Here is a 24264-nt window from a genome sequence, read left to right as displayed (position 1 = left end):
AAGAAGAAGAAGAATATATCAGCCTGGGGATGTCGAGCTTGAGCAAAAAAATAAGGACAAGAGACAGGCTAAGTCTTCTCTTTAAGGCTACCTGAGAGATCTAGGCACAGAGGCTTTACTCCACCTTTAGAAATGAGTAAAAGTGTTTGCTATATAGTTGTCTCCCACGAAGCCAGCAGTGCCTTGCCTGAAAGCCCGCGAAGGGGCACACGTCTTGTACCTGTTGCTTGTGCTGCCTCTAGACGACGCTTCCTAGTCACTTGGGCTGTTTCGGAGCTTGGGAATCGTGTCTGAAGAATAAGTCCGTAACGCGCTTAGTCTTTGTGTTTTCAATAATAACTATCAATATGAAGGAACGAGGTGTTTGGTTTCTGAAATGATTCTCTCCGTGCATTTCTCTGGTTATTCTGAGCCTGTATTCTAGGGAAAAAAAATACTTTGAAAAATAATGACAATGTCTCGCAGAAAATAATGAGTTCCTTCCAGTTAGCTGTTGAATTGTTTACTGCCATAGCTGAATAATAACAGCACATCAAAGACATTTGCTGTAATTAAAAGATTTGTGAACATAGGTTAACAAATTAGTGCATCATAATGTRTAATTGTCTAATTAGGACAAAAATGCTAGTTCCACCTAAAAGACTGACAAGAAAAGATTATAAGGGAGAAAAATAAGATAGACAACAGCATTGATACTACTGAACACTGGCAATGATGTTATCTGTAATTTTATATTGTATCAATAAGTCCCCGGGGTACTAGCATTTTTGAGGATTATTACGCTGACAAATTAATTCTGCTGTACATACCATAAGAGCTCATTGAGGACTCCCCTGAAAAGAGATCTAAATTTGTCATTAAATGTTTTAAACCCTTTTTCATTCCTTTAGAGCCCAGAAGACCTGAAAGCAGCAAACATTGCTGCGCACACAGAAACCAGATGTATCAAGGGAAGTGCTACAGCCCCGATTTCACAGGCGGGGACCTGTGGCAGAATGGGAGAAATCCTGATGTTAGGGCAAAGCTGAAGGCAAAAGCCATTTAGCAGGCTGCGAATTTYGGCATGCCCCTTACACCGAGGGGCAGATGGCAAGAGAGAGTTTGGTTCCCATTCAAGCCCCAGATGAAACTCCCATGGTTTCAAGCAAGTTCATGGCATAGATGCTGAACCCTTCGGAAAAGCCAGCTCTCCCTTTGGCACGGGGTACTGCTGGGAGCCGAACTCCCCTAAGGATGCGCTATAACRTGAGCTGAGCTTCCAGAGATCAGCTCTCTGTGCAGGGGCTGACTCTTTGAGAACAAATTCCTGAGTTTCTCTGACTTTCTCTGTCCTCCCCTCACTACATGTTGCTGATGGTCAGTTAGAGAACTCAGAGCACGGAAACGGAGCCAGACGCYGAGCGCTCCCGTTCAGCCTGGTCACCTAAATGAGAGAAAGGATCTCCGCACCATCTTTGGGGCAGAGTTAAGAGCTCTAAAGCCTAGCGTAGCCCCAGGGATGCCCCCACAGAAATACCAGAGTTCACGCCTCCATTGGCCTTCTCAGCTCAGGCGGAGACATGCAGGACTCCGAACCACTGGGCATGCAAGGAAGCGTGTGCTCTCATCTGAGAGCAAATACTTTCTAGTGACTCGATAAAACGCTTGAGAGACCAAAAAACCTTGAGCGGTAGCTGCCCCAAGTGGACTTCAGAAGCAACTTGAATCACACTGGAAGGAAAAGCACGTGGTTAGGAAAAGCAACTGTCATTTACTATCCTTACTCACACTAACGGGACTGCAAGCCTACTGCTCTCCGTCTTCAGTAGAGAACGGGCAGCCAGCTTTTTGCATGAGTTAATAGCAGGGTACGAACACAGAGTCTTCAGCATCACACCTCGTCTACCTAACACACTCGCCGGCTCACCGACGTAGCGGGCCACCGCCCGTTACTTTGACGGCTGCCGGAGAGAGAAACRTGACAAACGCTCAGCCAGCGACTGACCTTGAACGAGGGAGCAGARCGCTTCACCTCCTCGAGGGTTAGCTGAGCAACTCAGAAATCACAGCACMACATACACCCCTGTGAAACTTCTCTTCAAACAAGGCTATTCCTGCTGTTTTCTTCCAAGCCTTTCCCTGCTCCAGGCTCTTTAAAGGAGCTAGTCCACCTGCTGCAGGTTGAGGTTAAAAAGCTCCACCTGTGAGCATAGGAAAGCTGAAAAGCTGGGTCTCCCTAGTAGGTCCTGCTGCTCTAAGCATCTGTCCAAGCAGCAAAGATCCTACATGTGTGCTTTTTCAAAGTAAGCTTGTGTTTAAGTTAAGAATGTTTAGAAAATGCACATGCTAATAACCAAAGTGTGGCATTTATCTTCATTTTTATACATGTGTGCATAGGAAGTCCTGCATGTTTTGTTACACTTTGGAGGCAAAAAAAAAGTTCTAAAGAGGCAGTAAGATATTTTCTTCAAAGCTCTTGCAAATTGAGAAGTACACCTCTCTAAGAGAACAAGGCTGTTTTTGTGAATTTTCTTTCTACCATTAAAGCCCAAATGAGGCAAGAAGGGAGGAACATGCAAGCTTTCCAGAAACCATACAGCTTTGTGTTGTATAAATAGGGCCTTCTGGTTTCCTCTTGATTTGGGAAATAGTTGTTATTTGCTGTCTAATTTTAATTTTAAATAGGCTATGTTCCCAGGATATAATCCTGTAGGAAAGGAAAACACAGMAACTGAACTTTGTGAAATGGTTTTGGGCAACTTTGGGCAACAATTGAAACCAYTGCAATAAGCACAAACACATGGGTGTTTACAAGACCATTACGATTAYGCTTTATAAGTGGTTTATACAACTTTACTGTTTTACTCTGCAAGTGACAGGATTCCACAATCTTTATGCAGATTTCCAAATACCAAAGTAGATTTTTTTGAAACAATGGACCAATTTTAGCCAAATAGCATGAAGATGCTAAGTTTTTACAARTTTTATGAAAATAAGATGTGTTTAAAGGAGAGTGGCTGTTTTATAAGCTCACTCCTTACAGGTATCACCAAGCTCCTTATGGAAAAGAAATACTGGAAATCTGATTCCATTAGTTCTGCTGCTGGGTTTTATATATGGGTCAAAACTCTTAATAATCTAGAAGGAAATTATGAAACATTTCCACCCATTGTTCAGTTCAGCCTAAAGAGAAGAAAAGGGTTCTCTGACCAAGACTCTTCCTAATTCAGGGGAAACTAGGTGCCAAAATCTCTGCCTCAAACATATGACCTGATTTCCAGAGGGTTTGCAAGCCCATATGTTTTGATGGRTGCTTAGCACTTTTGGTGCCTTTCAATTTCTAAATCTGGACTTGGGAGCCTAATTTTAACGGTGTACTTTTGGAAAAGCTTGGCACTAGTTTAAAGAGACCGTCTAGCCCAGCACGCCTTGCTGCAGCAGATTGCGCCRGATGATTTATATATTCCTGGTGCTCACGGCCTCTGATGCCTTTTCAGTGTCTTACAGCTGTTGCATTTATGCAGCGCTCTTTATCTTGACCTTAGCCCCTGGATTTCTCAGCTATTCTACTCTCTTAACATCTGAGCCTGAAAGGTCACTAATTTACCTTATGTTTCCCTGCTGTGGGTGCCATTGGGTTGAGTAGGTACATTTTGAAAAATAACACTCTGTTGGTGGGCTGCCTTTGCGAAGGTCTTTCTCCCCTCAGCGTCACTGAGTTACTTTCTCCCACYGCAGCAGCTCAAAGTCATCAAACATCTGCCCTCAAGAGCCTTGGAGTGTACTTGTAGGATGCTTCTGCGTTGAAGCAGCACCCCAGGTATCCAACGTGTTGGTATTAAATAGCTTTTGCAGCTCATGTGGAGAATAGTGAGAGGGAGCTTTATTTGTACTAACACCCYTTTAATGTATCTCAAAAGACTATAATAAACTTTTCTTGGACTRTAAGAAGAAAATATATATCTAGAGGCTGTGGTAAATTATGAAATACTGGTATACCTAATAAAAATTCTATCTCAATCGTTTAACATTTAGTGAAATGTTAGATGATGTGAAACCAGACCTGGCTTCATTTCAAGCCCAGGTCAGTAATGTCACTTGGGGAAATTATGAGAACTTCCATTAACTTTGTATTGGCAGATCTCCCAATCTATTTCACATCTATACTTTTTTAGCACCACTGTGAGCAATACAAAGTGCCACTTCTCACATCTGAGAGCCAGCCAGTGTTGCAGAGCTACTTTGCATATAGGAAACTACTTCAGAAATTAACAGGTCAGATTTTTTGTGTGCGTGTGTGTCTTTTTTTTTTTTTTTTTTTTTTTTTTTTGCTAAGGAGCTGTTTGTGGCAAATTTCTTGATTATAGAAACGGATGACTGCTTTGAGCTTCCTGTCAAACCCAGCACAGCAGGACAGAGCTTTAAAGCGTGGGAAAAGAGAGGGAGAATGTTAAATCAGATGGACTCTAGATGTCTACATCTAGGACCAAATTCAGGTGTCCAAGTTGCTGAGACTCTGGTTCACCACACTAGCTGTCTTAGTTCTGCCTGTGGCTCAAAACTCAGGGCTAAAATGTTTAGGAAGAGTGATTTGCAGAATTTTTATGCTATTATCTAAGATAACCTCTTTTCTCTCTTTTTCCCCTCAAAAATCCTTTCCCTCCTGCCTGTTCTTATTTCCAGACTTTGAGACAGACAACTTGTTTTGGAACTTGAACCAGTTTGTCTGGAAAGGACTTTCCATTAGACCCTGAGAATTGGAGCATGCTTTAAAGTGGCTGGTAGTATTTTCAGAAAAGAGGTTTTTTGGCAAGTCTTTAATGTCATGCTTGCCTGGAACTGCTCTCCTCTTTAATTAACTCAGTAAAAATCCTCTGGTTACTTCATTTTATTTGCTTAAACCACTACAGAAAAAAATAAATGCATACAGGAAGAATTAATAAGTCCATAGCGATGTACTGTTTACTGTGAAGCAGCAGAGCACCAAGTTCCCTGTACATAATTCAAGCCCCTGGCAACAAAGACATTTGTGAAAGTCCCCTGTTTTGACACAAATGTAAAGGTGGAGCATCCTCCCGGAGCAGAACAGGCTGTGGGTTTTTAGCTCATCTTCTTGAGGAAGCCTTGAGGTGGCTATTAATAATTTAAGTTCAAAGCAGCGTCCAGGATTTCTCAGGCTCTACGCACATCCAGCCTCCTGGGACGTATATACCGCAGAGCCTGACCCGTAACTGCTGCGCTGGGAGTACCAGTCCCTCCAGCTTGAGGTAGGAAGCTACAGCTGTGCTTTTAACTCTGCAGGCCCCAGTCTCTGCTACACCTGGCCAAACTGGCTACTGCTAGGCCAAAGATAGCAGCAGTGACCATTTCATTAGAAGCAGGTTGTCACCTCTGTTGCAATAAGTGAGCAATTCGTGATGCCATCCGTCATATTTGAACTCGAGTGCTTGCGCTGATTGATGCCAAAGCAGCATTTTGGGAAATGTCCCAGTTGCAGTGGTTCTGCTGCTGCGAAGGAGCTGTGGGGCAGCGGTGGGTTGCACCCGCAGCCCCGCTGCAGAGCTCGGGAGGCCTGTAGTGCAAGAAGGAGAAAATATGTCCTTGCATCAYCAAACCGCTGGTCTGGCATTTAGCTTTAAGTAGCTTCTATTTCCCTCAGCATCTGACCTTTCCCTTCTCATATGGTTATTGCTCTCCTCTGCTAGCAAAAAAGCAACAAGCAGCCATTATCAGACTCATCTCGCCAGTCCAGGCCATTAGCGTTAATCATAGCCTCTCCTGCTCCACCTCCCCTGCATCTTCTCCCCGGCTTTGAACAGTCGGCACACGATGGGAGCAAGTATGCAGCAAAATAAGCAATGATACAGCGCCAACGTGATAAAAGGCCAGTCGTTCCCAGCCRTCAGCGTGACTGTGCTCTGCTCTGGCAGGATGCAAAAGAGCTGGGATTCAAATGGGAGGCCTGGCACTGTAGATCATCTTCCTGTGATTTCCCTCAGGACTGATGTGCCGATTGCAGCGAGATGCACTAGCGGCAGCACATTAGCACTGCCACGGGCATCCATCTCGCAGAGCATTTCTAGCGCTGGCCGCTTCTCCAGCGGTGCGTGCAGCGGGAGTGCATGTCTGCTCCCTCTGCGAGGAGAGGGCTGTCCCRGCTGGGCAGCACGCACGCCTGGAAACGAAGGCAATGCTGTGATGGAGTGGACTTAGTGGTGCATGAAAAGTTCACTTAAAAATGTGAAAAGGAGAGAGGGAAGAGAGATGAAGGGAAGGCAAAAGGCACTAAACTGAAGGTAGCAGATAAGGCTGGTGATAAGATGGGGAAGGAAGTTGAAGCTAAGTATAGAAAGGCATGTACTGGGAATGCAAATGGAGGGTTGACCTGGCCAGAAAACCAACCCATGGGCTCTATCTGGGGAATGATAAGGAGAGGAAAAACAAAAGCTCAAAGATGAGCATGTGCTACAGAAAAGTAGGAAGAGGAGGAAGCCCTTTGATGTACTGACCCTAGGCTCAGCGATGCAAACTGTCCCTGCTGCCTCAGCAAGAGGGACTGGCCTTGTGGCTGAGGAAAGGAGAGGAGCCAAGACAGGGAGGCTGCAATAGGGCTGGGAAAATTGAACGGAAGAATGGGCGTGAGAGCAGCAACGGGGTCCAGTGCTGTTGGGAAACAAAGCTAATATGRTCTGGTAACTGCACTCACTCAAGCTTGAATGTTAGAGAAAGAAGAGGAAAAATACCTTCCCATTGCCTTTAATTTTTTTTTTTTTTTTTAATAAGAACTCATGTGCATAAATCACACAGAAAACTTCATGGACCATGGTCTGGTGTGTCTGGGCTCAGCTTCCAGCTCTGCTGCAGGCTTTGTCTTAGGCTTAGGGTCGTTTACGTCTCTCTGAAGCAGCATCACCTGTGGTTAAATCATGCCCTTCACCTCTCTTGCCCTTGGGAATGATGATGTCTTGGGGCTATAATGCCACCTCAGCAGGTAACGTGCAAATAAACCCTCTATACTGGCAGGGTCAGGAACACGTTATGATTGTGGATGCTGGTGGTATGGCCAGAGGTACCTCTGGACCCGGTCTGGTGAGGCTGTGATGGCTTTTGCACTTTTAGATGTTATTCTACTGTCATATAAAGTGTCGCAGATCTGAGGCTTTCTAGGGGATGAGGTAATGGACTTGTGTGGGAGCTAATGAAGGTCATTATAAGCGAACAGTAAGAATAATGCCTGCCATGGGGAGACTTCTCACCAGGAGCATTCAGACTTCATCACTTTCCAGTCTAAATAAGACATACTTCTCTGACCTTGTCTTCTTCAATGTAAACGCAGAGCAGGATGTACTTAGAATTAAGATAAATAAGGCCTTACCAAAATAAAACATTAGTCTGCAGAAACAAATCTCCACTAAGGAAGAGAGTGAGCAGATGCAGAAACTGGTGCTAGTTTACTGGAATAACCTTAAATGCTACAGAGATGAGGGCATATAATACCCAGTGTGGAGTATGAGAGTAACAAATGCAACTTGAGGTGGAAGACGGAACTGCAAAATCTTGTGAGTTTTACTAAGCCAGATGAAAATGTAGTATTTAAAAACAAAGTTATAGAAGAAATAATATTTAATTTATTTCTTACCAGAACCTTATTTTTTTAAAGGCACTGTGGGTGATTTTTCTGTAGATATACAGTAGACAAGTGCAGCTAATCTTTGGGGGAATACATGTAAAACTAAAACATATTGAAAAATGATTAAAGTGTGCATCAACGCATGCAAAGTGGAAGAGAGATGGAGGTATTTAAAGCCATGCTTATATTCCTAGCTCAGCTTCTCAGGGCTATACCCCTTCTGCGCCTGGTGGCAGGGGAGGGGGCAGTCTGGCGAGAAGATGCATTTCTGTTTCTCCTATCAGTGAAGACAGTAGAAGAGGGAGGTAAATGTGCTTCTCCAAGTTGTCCTTTGCGGCGTGGCCCCAGAGCAGTGCCCCCCTGCACTGCCCTGGCCAGAGCTGGGGGGTGGATCACAGCTGAGCCCCATGGCTTGAACACAACATCTCAGCAAGAGAGCTGAGAGCCAGCTAAGACCTGGAAAGGGGAAGCAAGAGGAAATGATCTGTAGTACAAATAACGACCACGTGGAAGAGGGTGGAGCAGCCTTGTCAAAATGTAAATGTGAAATTTGCATAATCGGGTGGCCAGGATTAAATGAGGCACAGAGAAGGATAAAGATTATGTGGAGGGGCAGCGAAGGGAAATGAGAGCAGCATAGAGGGAAAACACTGCAGACGGATATAAAAATCCAAGGTAAGTGAGAGCAGAAGGAGAAGCTGGAATTCTCCAAGGCAGCAAAAGGAGGCTGAGCTGTGAGGAGCAGTGGTGTGTATTACTAATCCAGGGTGTATCTCAGCTAGCTAGGAAGTGTGCAAATGAATTTAAAAGGAGCTTGAAATCAAAGAGGAGTGTCAGCTGGGCATCCAACATCCCCTTTTGTGGTGACCTTGACAGCCCAAACCACTGCTACCTAATGACCAAACACAGTGCTTTCAAACGGTTCCTTCAAATCTCATCYGTAATTCATTTTGCCTTTGAACAGGTCATTCTCCACAAGGATATGTCAGCTCTAAAAACTACCTGAATGGTGGCCTCTGGCAGCCTTCATGCCCAGTCTCCTGTCCCAGGGTGCAGCATGGCCAAAGTGGCTGCCGAAGGTCTCTGCTCGGCTTCCCCAGGAGCTGTGCTCCTCATGGTCCTCTGGGCCCCATCTCCAGCAGGTCCCAGGTGCTTATGCTGCAGAGCATTGATCTTGTGGGTCACTCTCCTCTTGGTGCCCAAATTCCTCCGTTGGCCCTGCAGCCCTGTGCCCCAGCCAACAAGAGCAGCTTGCAGAGCTCCCACGGACTTTTCTCCCTTTGGTTCGTGTGTMCAAGAAGAAGATGGCTGTAGCAAAGCCAAGTTCGGAGTCACATTTTCCACAAAGCCATATGTCAAGGCAAAAATGTAATACTCCTTTTTAAGACTTGTTTTGCGCTAATGCCTAAGGGCAGGAATTGCATTGTACTTGCTACTGTGCAAATGTAAAACATCAAGAATGTTCACTGCCCCAGAAAGCTTGTGTCTGATGAGAAAGAAAGAGCGGGAGTGAGCACAGGCAGGGGATCATAAAGAACAAGACATGATGGAGCTGGAATATGGCAAGCCTAYGGAGGTATCTATCCTCTCACTGCAAGTTGTGTCTCTACTAGACTCTGGCAGCTAGAAGTAGTGGAGAGAGTCAAATGGTGCTTTATTTTCATGATGTAGAAGATAAATCTGATTTTTTTCCTTATTGTCAGAATATAAGTTTTCCAAATCGCCCTTGGCTCAAGAGAAACAGGAGAGCAAGGAAAAAAAGGTGGGTGATTTAGGTGTTCAGAGAGGTTTGCTTGCTTGCACGCTGTCTTTGCTTGGTAGCCCTTCGAAGGGAGAAGAGAGAGTATTTTTTTAATCTTACAAATGTGGGGTACAGATCAGTTCTGGTTTTACTAGATGTGTTATGGTAATCTTGTTGCCTGTGAGTAAACACTCGGTGAGTGAAACCCTGCAGGTGGGACATGGGGACAGCTTACCACCAGAAGCTGGGGTTACTTTGACTCACTTGTGTCATCTCTGTAGTTACACTCCAGCTGGTCAATGCTTCACCCAGGTGATTACGTGATTACAGTTCTCAGCATCTGACCTTGTCTCATGATCTGGGGTTCCTGTTGCAGATTYTTCCCCTGAGCCCTAGGGATTCAGCCAGACCACCCACATGTTAGTCTTTCAACGGGATAGCTCAGGAAATGCACAGACACACTTGTGTATTTGAAGGGAGAAGCTGGGTGAGAGTTTAATACAGGTAAATGTGAGTTCAGCCACAGAAGTGGAGTTAAGTTCTAACAAAAAAAGAACAAACCCAACAACACAAAGCTTTATGCACTCAGATTGTAAATCTCTTCCCATAGCAGTTACTCAACTCTCTTATTTTATGTAGTGTTGCGTTTGACTTATTCTCCAACAATTGTAGAAAGTTCAGACACAGCAGGAACTGAACTTCTAATAAAATGGTAATAATAATAATAAAAAAAAAAACAGACTGGCCTTCCATAACCGTTACTGAGAAGCAGAGCATGAGGGGAGAAAGCATCCTGTCCAACTTGAGCATTCTTTATAGATCAATTGCTTTTTTTTCTTATTCCTTTTTCTCTTTTGTCTGCAGACAGGCAGTATTGCCTATTAAGTAACTGGAAAGCTTGAGGTTGCAGTTCTACAAATCTGAAAGAGCATATTTTCCTGTATTTTATGTCACTTTTACTATTTTTGATTCCTCTACGAACATCACCTCCCTAGATTTTGAAAATACASTCTTCCGTCGCAGTTTAATTAATCTCACACTCTCAGGGGCTGTATTTCTGATTGTCTAAAGTGTATGATACTGTTCTTGAAAATAATTTTAGAGTTTGCTATATTACCACTGTCTCCTGACTTTTACATCATCATTGTTTATTACATAAATAAAAGTCCAGTCTCTGCTTTCCCTAAATTCTTGTTATAYAAAGACTGGTAATTTTCTCTGGAATTTCACTGATTTATCTCCACTATAGTACCTCTAAGCTCTTGAGAAGGTCAGCTCAGTGCCTCAGGAGCATCCAACTCTCTAGAGGAACAAAATTCCTCTATTGAACTGTTTCAGGAGGATTGTAAGCTATTGTGGCAACCCCAGTCATTCCAGTGTGTTCCACATATGRGGGGAAAACTGAGGGGCTGGTTATGTTATGCCAGGCAATCTTACTAATGAAGTTTCTTGGTTTTGCTGTAAGAAAAAAATGGGCAGAAGAATCCTTCCTACTATGGGGGGGGAGGAGATGAATTAGCCAGCAAATTTTCTGAATTTAGTTTAGATGAGCTACCAAAAATGGAGCCTTAATTGCACCTTAGTGTTGGAGAAACAGTCCTGGAAAAACAGAGCTTTCTACATGGAAAGCAATGTGTGAAGCAACGCTGAAAGCAGTTCTGGCAGATGCAACATCTGACACAGTCTGTGAAGGTTTGAATAAAGAAAATGGAAAAAATACAGAATAATCCATGCTTAATACAGATCTTCAGTATCTCTTGCAGTTTGATGCTGTAGATCGAGATGCGTGTGATGCTTAAACAGCTATTTGCTCTCATTTGTATGGTGATCACAGCGTATCCTCCCCAAACTTGCACCTTACGCTGTGAATACAGAATTAATTTTCTGAGATTCAACATAAGTAAATTAACTTCATATCAATTTAAAAGATCTGTCTTTTTTTAAAAAAAGACAGAATCTTAATTACAGAGAGAGAGAGATTTCATACTCAAGACTGAGAGCCCAATTTTTTCCAAATCAAGCCAATAGCCAGCGGCATTACAAGTAGCATTTGTGAAAACTATGTTAAACAACTCGCCGTGAAAGGATGTTATTTGTATCCTATATACGCTTTTGAAACTTTTCTCCAAATCTATGACGGCTACTGTCTTTTCTGTTATTTTTCAGAAGCTGGGATTACTAAATAGCCACTTCTCTGCTGCGGAGACTCTAGAGATGCTGTCAGACACCAAAGTTTGAGGTAGGAGTAGACTTACTTACTCTCTCTCTCTCAAAAAAAAAAAAAAAAAAAAAAACACACACACTGAGGCGGGATGTTTCTTTTTCAGTGTCAGGGTGTCCTAAATTATGCTGTTAACAGCAATATTATTTTTTTTTAATAATAAAAAAACCCAATTACAATAGAGTGGTGAAGAGACTRGATAAAAACTCAGGTTGCTCTTGATGTCACCGTGATCTAAGGGTTGCCAGTCGCAGCCCTGCGTCCTCAGCAGATTCCCGTGCTGTGAGTCTTCCCAGGCTGATCACTGCAGGGAGGGGATTCGACCTGCTGCATTTGAATGGTCCAGTCCTGCCCATGACTATTTGTGTGCTTAATGGGAGTTAAGTCAAACAGATGCACATCTGCTCATCTGTTTTTACATAAACACCTTCCTCGCTGTAATATTGGGAGGAGGAGGTACAGCTTTCCCCTCCAGCTATGGCTGCGTGTACGAGCTGTACTGCAGGAGAACAACAACTGCTGCTGAGCCCTTTGGGAGGCTTTACACCGCGGAGCCCCGATGCCGCCCCTTGCGCGCTGCGATTTACGCCAGGGGCAAAACGGAGCCCACCGAGGTGGGCGAGGAGTCGCACGCTTGCAGAAATGCTCCCTCCGAAGCCGAGGGTGCTCCTGAAGGGTCTGCAGCTTCCCGTCCGAGCGGCTCGCGGCCAGGCCCGCGCCAGCAGCGCTGCCCAGCCGCTCCGCATTAAACGCGAGGCCCGAGCACAGTCGTGCTCTCTCCTCCGAGCTGTACCCGTGAATGCTGCAGGCACTAGGAATACCGAGCCGTGCAGTGATCACGCTGCGTGCTCCGGTTAGCTGTACTTCCCTTTATGTTAATGCACTAATATAAAGAAGGAAATAAATTAGGCTTTCTGCCAAAATCCTAATATTTTTTCAGCAGCGCGATAAAAACGGCTGCAACCTCTGAGCCTGTGAACTTGCTTGAAGATCAGAGGARTTATCAAGGGCACCCTGTCCCCTATTTTTCTGTTTTGATTTATTCAGTTGAAAGGAGGTCCTAGCACTCAGCTGCCGGAATACTGTTAGTGCGACCARAGTGAAAACAAGAGAAGACGGGACTTGGTGGGCATTATTAAGCTGCTAAGATACCTGGACTATATATGTTTAAGCATGGAGTCAAACACATGTATTAAATACAAACATGAGGAGAAGAGAAATTGCTGAAATATAAGCGTGTGAAATGTGAAAAGCAGAAAGGAAAATTGTAAAATCAATACGGAGGGAAATGAAAAGAGAATTGAGGATAAACTGAAAGCAAACAAAACAACAACGAGAAAAAAACAGTCAACAAATTGGGATCTTGATGAGATAACGCTGTCAGGCTACCAAGTCCTGTTCTGATTTTACAGTTGGCTGAAACAGCAAAGCCCTATTAAGTTAAGATGTTCAGAAAAGATGATTAATGCTCCACGCGTGCCTGGCGTTTCCCGGCCGAGGTCGGCCGTGTGGTCCCAGAGCGCGGCAGCAGGGGCAGTCCCAGCGGCCAGCCGGACCGGTGGGAGCAGGACACGGCTCCCACTGCTAGATGGGGCTTGAGCTGGTCTGTGAGCCCCCCAAATGCCATAGCTGCCTAAGGTGTGCTGTAAAAGGCAGAACCCAAAAGGGATGGGGGAACGAGRAGCTGCATAATTGCAGGCTCCAGAGAATGACTTAGTGCGATAGGTTTTTATGGCCTTACTGTAAAGGGGTTGAGGTAAGCAACTTTATCTCTCTGCTGTCATTCGAGGCTGCTAGGTCTGAAAGCAGCGTGTGATCTACTATCGCTCCCCCTAGGCAAGGAGTTGTCCTTTGAAAGTCTCGTTGGATCGTTGCTCCCCAAGGCTGCGCACGGGCGTACTTCCTTCGCAACACAGGAACGATCCAAACCGCGGGCCGAAACACAGCCTCTTCCCCGAGCCGCTGCGCTGCTCGTTTGCCGGCTGTACCGCAGCCAGGGCGCAGCGGTCTGTGCCGAGCTGCCGCGGTGGCGYGGGCAGGGGGAAAGCCCTGGCTCCGCGCGGCCAGAGGCACGTCCCCGCTCCCGCGGCTGCCTTCCCCGAGCTGCTGTCCTCTTCCGAGACGCTCGGCCGCTCTCAGAGCTTGGCCTCTCCGGCAAATCTGAGCTTTCAGGTAAACGGGGGAAGAGACCCTGAGACAGACCACGCTTCCATAGGCTTCTTTCCTTAGGAAAGTCAACTAAAAACCCCAAAGGAAAAGGGTAGCTGGCCTACATTTATATCCTTCCTACGTCCATTTATTATGAAATTATTGCTGCTATTATTTTGCTATTATTTACCTACAGAAGTAACAGGCACAAAGAAGAGCCTCTGTGCAGTACCCAGCAGTGAGAGGACAAAGTCTACATCTTCCTCCAAGAGTTYACCATCCAGCCTTCCTTGTGTTGAAAAGACTTGGCCAGATCTCAGAGTGTTTTTTTTTTTTTCTTCCCCTTTATCAGCTTTTTTCCTTTCTTAGCTCAAGCACATGGTTGAGTCCTTTATGAATGATAAACATCCCTGTCCCACTTTCCTCTTCAAATAATGCATGGTAGTTGTTTTTTAGCTACGTGATTTTATGTGAGAAAATTACAAATACATTTCTGACTGGGGAAAGAAAAAAGATTTAAAAGAAAAAAATTAAATAATAAAAATAATTGGTTTAAGAACTGCATTGGAAAGTGGAAGAGCTTTAATTACAGCAACTGGCATGGAAAACACGAGGAAAGGTGAAATTGCAGATTAAATTTAAATGGCAAGAACAATCCAGCAGGTGAAGAACATGAGAGTAAGGTGCATCAGATCACTGAAATCCCAGAACAGCCTTTTTCTAACCAAACTATTCCTGTTCCTCCAATGGATCCCCATGCTGCCTGTTTGTTTAATTATTTGGTGTTTTGCCTCATTTGTCAGAAAGCTACACTCCCGGAAGTTTTTTTGCTAGAATATCTCTACTTGGAAAGAGGTAGGGAGAATATGAAGAAATAATGACTAACTGGATACATAGGAGAAAATGGAGCAAAAAAAGCCTCAGTGATTATGACTAGTGATGCTTGAAGACTATATTTTGAACTTGCTTGTGTGATCTGGATACATACTGAAATTCCCGTAGTTTGTGTCCAAATTCTGTAGCTGACTCTGAAAATCTCAGTYCAGCGCAGCATTTTGTGTCGGAGGCAGCGTGTTCTCGTACCACAGCAGCCTCGGCTTACGGTTGCTGTCATGAGCAATATCAAGGTTGCCGTCATGAGCAATATCAATTTCCCTGCAAACAGGGAAACGAATTCCATCGTTTCTGCGGACAGCCTGGGTGCAGAGCAAGTGACTGGGGTTATACACCCAGCGCTAGTGGTGACGACTGTCAGAACCAGAGCCAGGGAAGAGATCTCCTTACGYGGCCCTTGGTCTGCATCCCACAGTTGATAAATACTGCCAATTAAAGGCAAAGGGAGTCTTGCAACTGAATTCAGCAGGAGCAGCACTAGACTTTTATTAAGGATTTGGTGAAACTAGGCAGAGGTTATTCACCCCAGAAAGCACTGAACGCTGTCAGCATGAGGTTCCTGCGCTCTGCAGGGCTCTGTCCCTGAACTGGGGCTGACTTAAAGGCTGTCTAAATGGAAGGGGGTTGCTGCTTTGACTTCACARGGTTGCTCTTCTGTGCACTAAAAGGACTGCTACGTAAACAAGATGTATATGCAGATCATGGCAACGATGAACAAAAGACAGGATATTACAGACCATCTTCTCTGCTGAAATGTAGTTTTTGAACTGCACTTTTTCTCATGAATGAATAATGAAGTAGCCATGTTTTATTAGCTTTACTTAAAAATGTCTATGAGTTGAACAACCTTTCGAGTTTTTTAACACTTCTGCAATTTGCTGCAGCAATGATTTCTTTTTTTTTTTTTTGTTCTTTTCAAGATACATCAGCTAATCTGATCTTGGTGTTTAGTAATTGTCTCAGTTAATGGGTATGGAGAATAACTCCATTCTGTGAAWTGAATATGAGGTGAATATTTAACAAGTTTGCTGTGTGAAGAACTTACAGGGTAGGCACATGCATTAATTGCTAAGCTGTTTATTTTATTTTATTASCTTTGTTTGCCCATTACTGACTTCTGTAGTCAGATTTGACAGCAGGGAACCTCAAAGTCAGGAGTCCATCAGGTCACAAAGGGACTTCATGCATATGTTAAAAGTTTTGTGTTAGTAAACCAATGTAGGACTGGCAGCTGAACCAAAAGATACACCGTTCTGCCCCTGCTGGCACTCTGCGTGAGACCAATGGCTTCTTTTGCTAAGAGAGTAACACATGCACTAACGATATTGGTATGTTTCTTAATTACTTAAGGGCTTTATCCAACTTGGGCTTACCCAACTTGGACTGTACCAAGCAGACCTTGTGCCGCAATAGGAGCATTGCTTGCAGGATGAGCATAATACTCACTGCAGGCAAAAATGATTTCTGAAAGAATGATGCTCCAGGCTGACCAATGCTGACTCAGATCACTTACCTGTGGTGCCATTTATTTTGGCACTGTTGTAGCCCTGACTTTTGGGGGCAGAACAGAATTTAAAACAACCTCCTAGAGCTAGTTAGAATTGTAATTTAAAGCCAAGCGGCGTTAGAGTTTTATTGTTAATATCAGAGGGGAATGTTATTTGCAAGGTTGTGCTTTGATTTTTTTTTTCTTCATCTCCTGCAACATGCTCATAGAAGAATTCATAGCCCTCTCAAATTACATATTACAACGATGACTTACTCTGCAATCCATTTTGAGCATAGCTGAAAAGTGTATTTAATATTGCTGTTGTTGTTTCTATCTTTTTCTGTATAAAGTTAGTGCTTGATTTTATGTGTCATCCTCAGATAGTATATATTTGCATAGCTCTGTTGACATCAGTAGTGCTATATTGATTTATACTGCTTGTGCCTGCCTCATTATTATTTTTATCTTTTGTTCAAGGAGCTGGATCTATTTTCAAATTCACAGAAGATAAAAAGGGATTGCCTTCTTAGAACCAAATACATACAGTGTGTACTGATGGGATATTTTAGATTGGGGCAAGCAAACAGGTTAGCTAGACACATACCAGTGAAGCTCTGTAAATAATGGGGCTGCTTGTATATCATCTGTGGAATATATCAGATATGCAGGCTGGGGTTTTAAAGACACCGTAGATATCCAACTGCCACTAAAAGGACTTGGCACCCCAAGAAACAGCGCTCCCAGTCATGATTTATTGTTGATAAACAACCAACCTTGCCTTTCCCAGAAGACTGAAGTGTCTGTCTCTCCAGACTGAAGCATGGGAACAAGTTGCAATGGGGCACATCTGGAGGATGGAAAGGACAGGCCAAAAACAAAAGAAACACCCTAGAGATGGTTGACCGGGAAGATACGCCCATTTCTGCCTGGAGGGGACACAAAAGAGATGATGCTGCATCACTGCTGAAGGAGCGGCTGTGCTGCAATTGCAGGACTGAGAGCAAACGCCTCTATGCCTGATCTTGCATATGGGCCCATGAGGAGGCCCTTGAGTCTGAAAGCAAGAAGAGGTGAAAAACAGCTGGAAATACACGACACAAATCACATAGGGAAGGCTTTTACTACCCTTTGCAGCTACAGAATGCCTCAGACCTGCTAAGGATGATTAAAAACCTTCATCTGAATCTCAGAGCACTCATGCAAAGCTCTTCTGAGGCACTATTCACAGACCTATGATCAGGTGTTCACTGATAGAAAGACTATACTGCAAGGAAGGTAACCTCACCTTATCTACCATCGCCTTTCAGATGAAGTCCTGATGTTCAGTACCTTACCCAGCCTGGAAAGGACTAYTGTCTTCCCAGATTTCTTCACAGGTCTCCCTGGCATTACAGGTAAGTGCCTTGTGTAGGGTTCCTTCCCAGTGCCTGTCAAGCTGTACTCTGCACAGCTTTCTTTGAGCAGACTTCCCAAGTCCTATGCCTGAAGTGTTAAAGGGAGAGAAATTGCAGACTTCTTCCCTCCTCTGCTTTCAGGGCCTTCCCATCAATTTTCCTTCTCCCTTTTTCTTTCCCCTGCACTTAAGATGGAAGCATCCGCATCGAAGAGAATTATCTCTTAACAACAACTGGGTTGTAGTACATTTCAAAAACTCAGGTTTTATTAGTCACAGAAGACCTTGTAAAAGTTTGCTTGGGATCCTTTTTAACCAATAATCCTTTCCCCATCAGCCAATGAAACCATCTCCTTCCCCCCTCTCCTCCCAACTCCTACACAGATATGTCTTACAAAAATACAGCTATTTTGGAGAAGCGGAAGTGACATTTTAACTGAGCTGGAGGTTTTATCCACAGTAGCTTAAACTAACATGGACCTAATTTTCTTCTGGAAGCCACCAGCTTATTGCCGGACAATAAGCATGCTAGATGTTCAGCTGGCGTTATTATTGCGTGGAGTGATCTGTAATTACATTTGACTTCACATTGTACCTTTCCATCCTCGGTCTGCGCAAGGCTAGAGGAGAACTTGTCATGCTCAAGGCCCAGACCCTGCTCCTGCACGTCCCACCTCAGAGAATTCTTTTCATAAAGATGYATTAATACAATATGTTAAGTAGCAAGCCTGGGGAATCCTTTCACCCCTCTCATTTGCAGCAGCTGAGGAAACAGGTAGATGAAAAAGCAGCACTCCCTGCACTCTAAACTGCTTTAGTATCCAGTGTCATGTTCAGTCTGCTAAACCAAAAGTCACCTGCAGCGGTTTGTTAGTAATAAGAAAAGATAATATATGGGGTGGGGGGGAGGGAGGGAGAGCCAGAGGATGACAAAGTGATTCCAGGAACGTGGTGTGCCATAATTCTTACAAAACTACAATGAAAGCTGAGCTTGTCCAACAGCTTTAAAAATCAAGATGCTCCTGTAAGTACCTAAGCAGATTTAGGAACTTCAGGTAGGAAGATTTTGGCCAGGTAGACCAATTCTGCACTCTATAAATTAACTTCCATAGAACAGTCTCCTGTTTTCATCAATAGAATAACACTGGTAAGTGTGAATAAAGTATAGTATATTTTCTAATCCATTTCTGACAGATAAAGATATTGTAGTTGCACTACTGCATTGCCAAAAAAAAGTGGAAGTGTATGAACTGTAGAAATGTAAACCYGAGCTGTCATTAAAAATCAATTTTCACGATAAATTTAATTCACATCTCATAGAGAGCTCTGTAATATCAATAAAAATGTTCTAATAATTGCTGTGCTGGCACATAGCTCGGTGTAAGACATGAAGAGATATAAATTTTTTGTAGTTTAGAAGATGTGGAACAAAACATTTTTTTTTCTAAGAGAAACTCTTCTCAGGGAGAAAAATAAACGTTTGAGAAGGATGTAATTTATTAGAATTCCACTCCGCCTCATTTACAAAGACTGCTCTGAAATTAAAACTTTGAGAGATCAGGTTTCTAATTTATTCGTAGAGTTAAAGGCCAGAAAGGACTACGATAAGGTCATCTGACCTTCTGGATAACCCAGGCTATTAAATTTCACTTCCTGCACCATAACCTGTGTTGGGCTAAAACATAATTTCTTTTATATATATATTTTTAAATGCTTGGAGAACATGGTTAGTGTATTTCTTTAATATACTTTTGTGTTAAGATGGGAGAAAAAGAAGTATCTAAATYGATTAGAATGTTGTGACATACTAGTAGAATTGGTATAGCATGTCACAATGAAATCTGAACTCAGTATCATTGAAATATAAACAGTCTTTTCTGGTAATAAAAGGTGACCAACTTCTAGAGCAGACACATATTTAGCAACYTGGTTTTGTTAATTATTTTGAAGAGGACAAAAACACCAGGATATGCTTATAAATCTCTTAGCTGCTTTTGAGAATCTCATTCTCAAACCAAAAAAAACCAAAAAACAAACAAACAAAAAAAACACTTCAGAACTAAATGCTGAACTTCCTAAAGTCAATAGGAGTTTTCTCATTTACATGTAATTGAGGTCAGGGTTCCACCTTAGAAGTTCAGTTAGCTTTTTATGGTGCTAATTGAAGAACTACATTATTATATTTTATATTGATTATTATTATATAATATTTTCAATTTGTGCTTTGCTTCCATTAGGAATATAATTCATTACCTTTTACTCCTTTTTTAATCTTGTTCTTGGTGTCCCTTATATTTGTTCCTCCACTAACATGAGTATTTGTGTTTATTTCAAATCCAGCATCATCTCTAAATTTCATTGATGCACTATATTTTAGATAAGGTATTTAATAAAATGGAATTGCAACATCAAACTTTCCAGGATGCTCTATCCACAATGACATAATCTCTGATATTGCTGTTTACGACCATGCTTTTTAGTTTCACAGCCAACACAGAATTTGTCCTATCCTCACAATTCTGAATTTTCAAATGAGGCTTCCTGAAATCCAGTGACATCTGCTTTACTCTCTCTACTTGCTAATGTTGTGATTCACTAATGTTCATGCTGTAGGTAAGAAAACTTAAGCAATTAGAAGCACAGGTTTAGTTGCCTTCTACCGGAGTGTATATTATCAAATCCCAAGGAAGTAGCAGGATCCATTTTCATAATASTTTCAGACCAAAGCAAACAACCAAGAACTCCTGAGTTTGTCTGGCCATACACGACAAACATATACAGCTTTATTGCTCATGACTCTTGTATTCTCTAGGGTCCAGGTTTTGGCCTGGTATAAATTAGCGTAGATCCATTCAAGCCAATAGATCAAGACTCAGGAGATTCTTATCTCCTCCTTGCACTGATTCCTCTCTGTTAAAATTTATTGATACTTTTGTTTCAAAGTTTGTTTTAACTATTTATGGGAGTAAGTCAGGCAGACTAACTTGGTCTTACATCCTTTGTGGGGAAACTTCTATCCAGTTTTCTCCCAATTCTCAAAATTCCTGGACTGAACGGTATTTTAAAGAAATAACTAACAATTACACAATGATTTCCACTAGCTGCAAAAAATCCTAGCTTTGTCTCTTCTGGGCCCGCTAATCTATCTACCTCCCAATGTTTCCATGTACCCCATGATCTTACGGTATTGATAGGAATGGTTACAAGATTGTTAGGAAAGAAGCACATGAGATGTGGCTGTCTTAATCATTATTCTTGAGCTATTTCCTCTCTTAAAGGTCATGAGTTTATACTATTCCYTGCTGGCTTGCTTTGGGTGCTTCTTCCCCTTTCCTGCTTCTGTTTTAAACCTCCTTCYAGGATAACACTTTCTAGGCCCTATCACTAGTCTTCTCTTACAGATGTATAAGCAATACTATTGCTTATAGAGCAATATATGTATAAGTAATTAGATTAAAATTGTTTTAGTTTTATGGAACTTTTAAATTCTTCTCCTATCCACACAATCACTCTGGCTTTTCTTTTTTATTGGAATTTTGGTACTTATTTGCTATTTTTAGAAATGTTCTTGTAAAGCAGTGTCAAAACAATTACAAAAGTGTTTTTCCCATCATCTCCCTTGTTTTTGCATTCTCAACCCAAACATCTTTTAAAATAAAACCTATGTTCTACAAGACAGAAGTTTAACTACTTTAAACTACCTATCCCCCTAAAAGGAGGCTATCCCTAGAAAGCACTTCTGCCTTCATTGAGCATCTTACATGTCCTGAAGTTTTAAAAATGCCATCTTGAAAAGTTAACCCCCAAACACATTGCAAATTGCTCTTGTTAGAAGCAAGGTTCTTGCCATTTCCTCAAGTAATGAATTACTTCCCAACTTAAGTTATTTCATGATATCCTTCTCAGACAGGCATGCCAGAGGCTAGTCCTAATAAAACCCTTTTACTGTTGTTGTTATAGTTGCAGATTGTATTTTGTTTTAATCCATAATGATGTTAYGGAAATTTTAATTGTTGCTTTTGGTCCGTATAAACCTTTATTTCTCCATTACTTAGAAACAGGAAGACCACAAAGCTTTTGGTGGTGTCTGTCTCAAATCAGTARGTTGTATACGTGTTAGCAAATGTTCAACAAATACCCTTTCTGTGGGTGTTAGGCTTAATAAGCTAAGAGTACCCACTTCAGCAGACTAGGCAGAAAGCCCACCAATACTGACTCAGCAAGTTGCTAGCTCATACTCGTGCCTACAAAGCAACAAAAAAGCTATTTTCTCATGCCAAGCGCCAGGCAAGATGTACTTCTAGAGGAAAAGCTAACAGGCGGCCTAAGAACAAATCTGCATGGAGGTCTGCAGTATCCTTCTTGGTAAGATCACTTGAAATTCTCAGCTGGAGGTAAGAACATCCCAGACAGGTAATTTCACGAGTGTCTCTGAGGCTTCTGAGACTATAGGGTCTACCTGCCCTCCCTCTCTAATCAAATAAGGTTAATAGAAATGCTCCTGTTGATGCTCAGTCAGACCCAGAGAAGAGACAACTTGCCTATATAGCACCTGAGAAGGTAACGAGTGATTTCTAATGTTTGATATAAACATTACCATAAGAAAAATGTTTCTCAATAGAGGATGAGTTAGATAGATGGTTTTTAATCTTACTTTTTCAGTAGATGTGCAAATCTAKGGATTTATTTTTATAAAGAATGCAAAATAAATCACGCATTGTTCCTGTTTTCCACATATGTGCATTCAAGAAGAGAACAGGCTGAGTAGACTTTCAGCCATGCAACGAATGTCTGCAAAAACATATCCGACTACAGGTCTCTTAAGTCACTTTAATGGTGATGGATGTGCAGGAAACGATAATCAATTACATTGCCCTGAAAATTGCATAGTTATTTTCCCAAAAAACCAACAGTTGTTTTATACAGTACAGCTTAATATTTCTTAGAAGAAAGACTTTGYAATATCTGAGCTTTTCCGTATGCACAAACTCTATCAGTTTAACAATGCCCATACAGTTTCTTCTGTATAGTCRGGTTACATAGGTCTGGCATACAGCTAGAAGTGAGAAAGAAGAATCTGAGGAAAGATAAAGAACTGTATTTGGTAAACACCAAAAAAAATGTTAATGGAGAGATCTAAGGTCAGATCTAGGATGTGTTGTTCTCTAGCTCAATATTTAAGGATTGTTAAAAACTAGCCATGTACCTCTACAATGAGCAGTGTGGCCTTCTGTAAGGTATGTGATCTTCCACTATCAGGTTACTAGCAGCATTGTACTTCCTTCTTTTGGTTCAAACCCATATGCTCCAGCTTAAAAATCACTGTATTGCATCCAGGAGATTTTGCGTGGAGAGAAGTGGCAAAGATGTAATTTTCTTCTGGAGAGAGAAGGTATGCTCTGTTCTCAGTTATTTCCTGTAATCACTTATACTCTAAGAAAATAGATTAAAAACATTGCTTGACCAGAGTGGCCTAAGTGTTAGGGTACAGAGTAAACAACATATTATGCAATCAAGTGGAGAATCATCCCTTGTGACTCTAAGCAGYCTAGAGGGAGACTATTGTAAAAATACACCCTGAAGAACATAGCCTGTGTTCCAAAACAAGTTGTAGCCCTCCTTGWTATCGCAATAAGGAAATGACTAGCAGTTAGAGCAGGCAGTAYGAGGCAAACCCGTGTGTTCCAAGATAAGGTTCTTGTAGAGATGGCGAATTAAATGATTTTGCTTTCTCTTTTTCTCCTTCCAGCCCTTTGCCCGGCAAGTATTTCAAACTGTGCAATAGCCTGCTCATCTTGTAGACAGAAGAGAACCAGTGCTGCTTCTCCAGAGCCCTTTGTACTTCTCTGCCCTGAATATTAGGACTTCCCAGATCTGTTTCTCTTCCCCACCTCAGTCCTATTTGCTGCTGTTTATTCCTTGTTCCTCTTTTCCTCCATGCAGGATCCTGAACTCCACCATCTCGTTTCCACCCTTCTTCCTTCCCAGGAAATCTCCTAATCCTAACAGGTCTCTTTTCCGAAAGCTTTCCCCTTAAACCAGACTGTAGAGCCACRCACAGAGCTTTCCTTCTGTGCCTGCTCCCTCTGCCACTACTTCTGGACCAGAGACAGAGAAGCACCAGGTGGGAAGGGTGCARTAAGCACAAGCTCAGGAAGTAAATGTGTGCAATCTGCACTGCTTCAGATCCACAGACGTGGACAGTACGCCCTAACGTAGCCCCTCTGCACAACAGAGACTGGGRATCTGCAGAGTGCGGAGGGAGAGGGGAAGGCAGGAACAGAAGGCGGCAAATGGATGCTCACCAAAGGGGAAGGGAAGAGCCGTGTACGGGTAAGCCAAAGGTAGCCAAACCCACTTTGCAATAGATGAAAAATAAAGCAGAAAGTCCCTGTGTCTAAACAGCGTTTTTGGCAACCGGGCCAGCGGCTGCCCTGGGGCGGCCGTGTTGGGGCATCGCCCCACCACGGGCCGCGGCCCGGCAGAGGCGCGTGGGCTTTGGCGCGGGACAGGCCAAGGGCAGCGGCGGGTGGCTGTCCCGGGTGGGCCTGGGCAGGGGGGCGCAGGCCCCGGGGGAGAGGAGAGCGGTGCAACGGGGACGGGCGCCAGAGGCTGCGCCGTGGGTCGCACCGGGGGTGGCGGCAGAAGCGGGACAGCAAAACTGAGGAGAAAGTTGGGGGGACGAGGAGGCAGATGGCTCCCGGGAGCGGGCCGTGAGGCGGGCGAGGGGGCTGGCCGCAGGAGCTGGGGCGCAGCCGCCGGCCGCGGA

The 24264-nt window shown here is 43.2% G+C and overlaps 1 protein-coding gene across 1 annotated transcript in view; it reads left to right on the top strand.

The window, feature by feature from the left end:
* AUTS2 (activator of transcription and developmental regulator AUTS2) overlaps window positions 1-24264 on the top strand; it is a 973254-nt gene that overhangs the window by 202416 nt on the left and 746574 nt on the right. The window contains exons 4-5 of the mRNA XM_085302011.1: window positions 23538-23619; window positions 23731-23828. Of these exons, the coding sequence (XP_085158137.1) occupies window positions 23538-23619; window positions 23731-23828 (180 nt within the window). The remainder of the gene's footprint in view (window positions 1-23537; window positions 23620-23730; window positions 23829-24264) is intronic.

The sequence above is a fragment of the Rhea americana genome, unplaced genomic scaffold, assembly GCF_003343005.1.
Source record: "Rhea americana isolate MKP2758 unplaced genomic scaffold, rheAme1 scaffold_182, whole genome shotgun sequence".
Taxonomy (NCBI): domain Eukaryota; kingdom Metazoa; phylum Chordata; class Aves; order Rheiformes; family Rheidae; genus Rhea; species Rhea americana.
The sequence above is the reverse complement of the archived record's forward strand: the minus strand, read 5'-3'. Positions and strand labels throughout refer to the sequence as shown.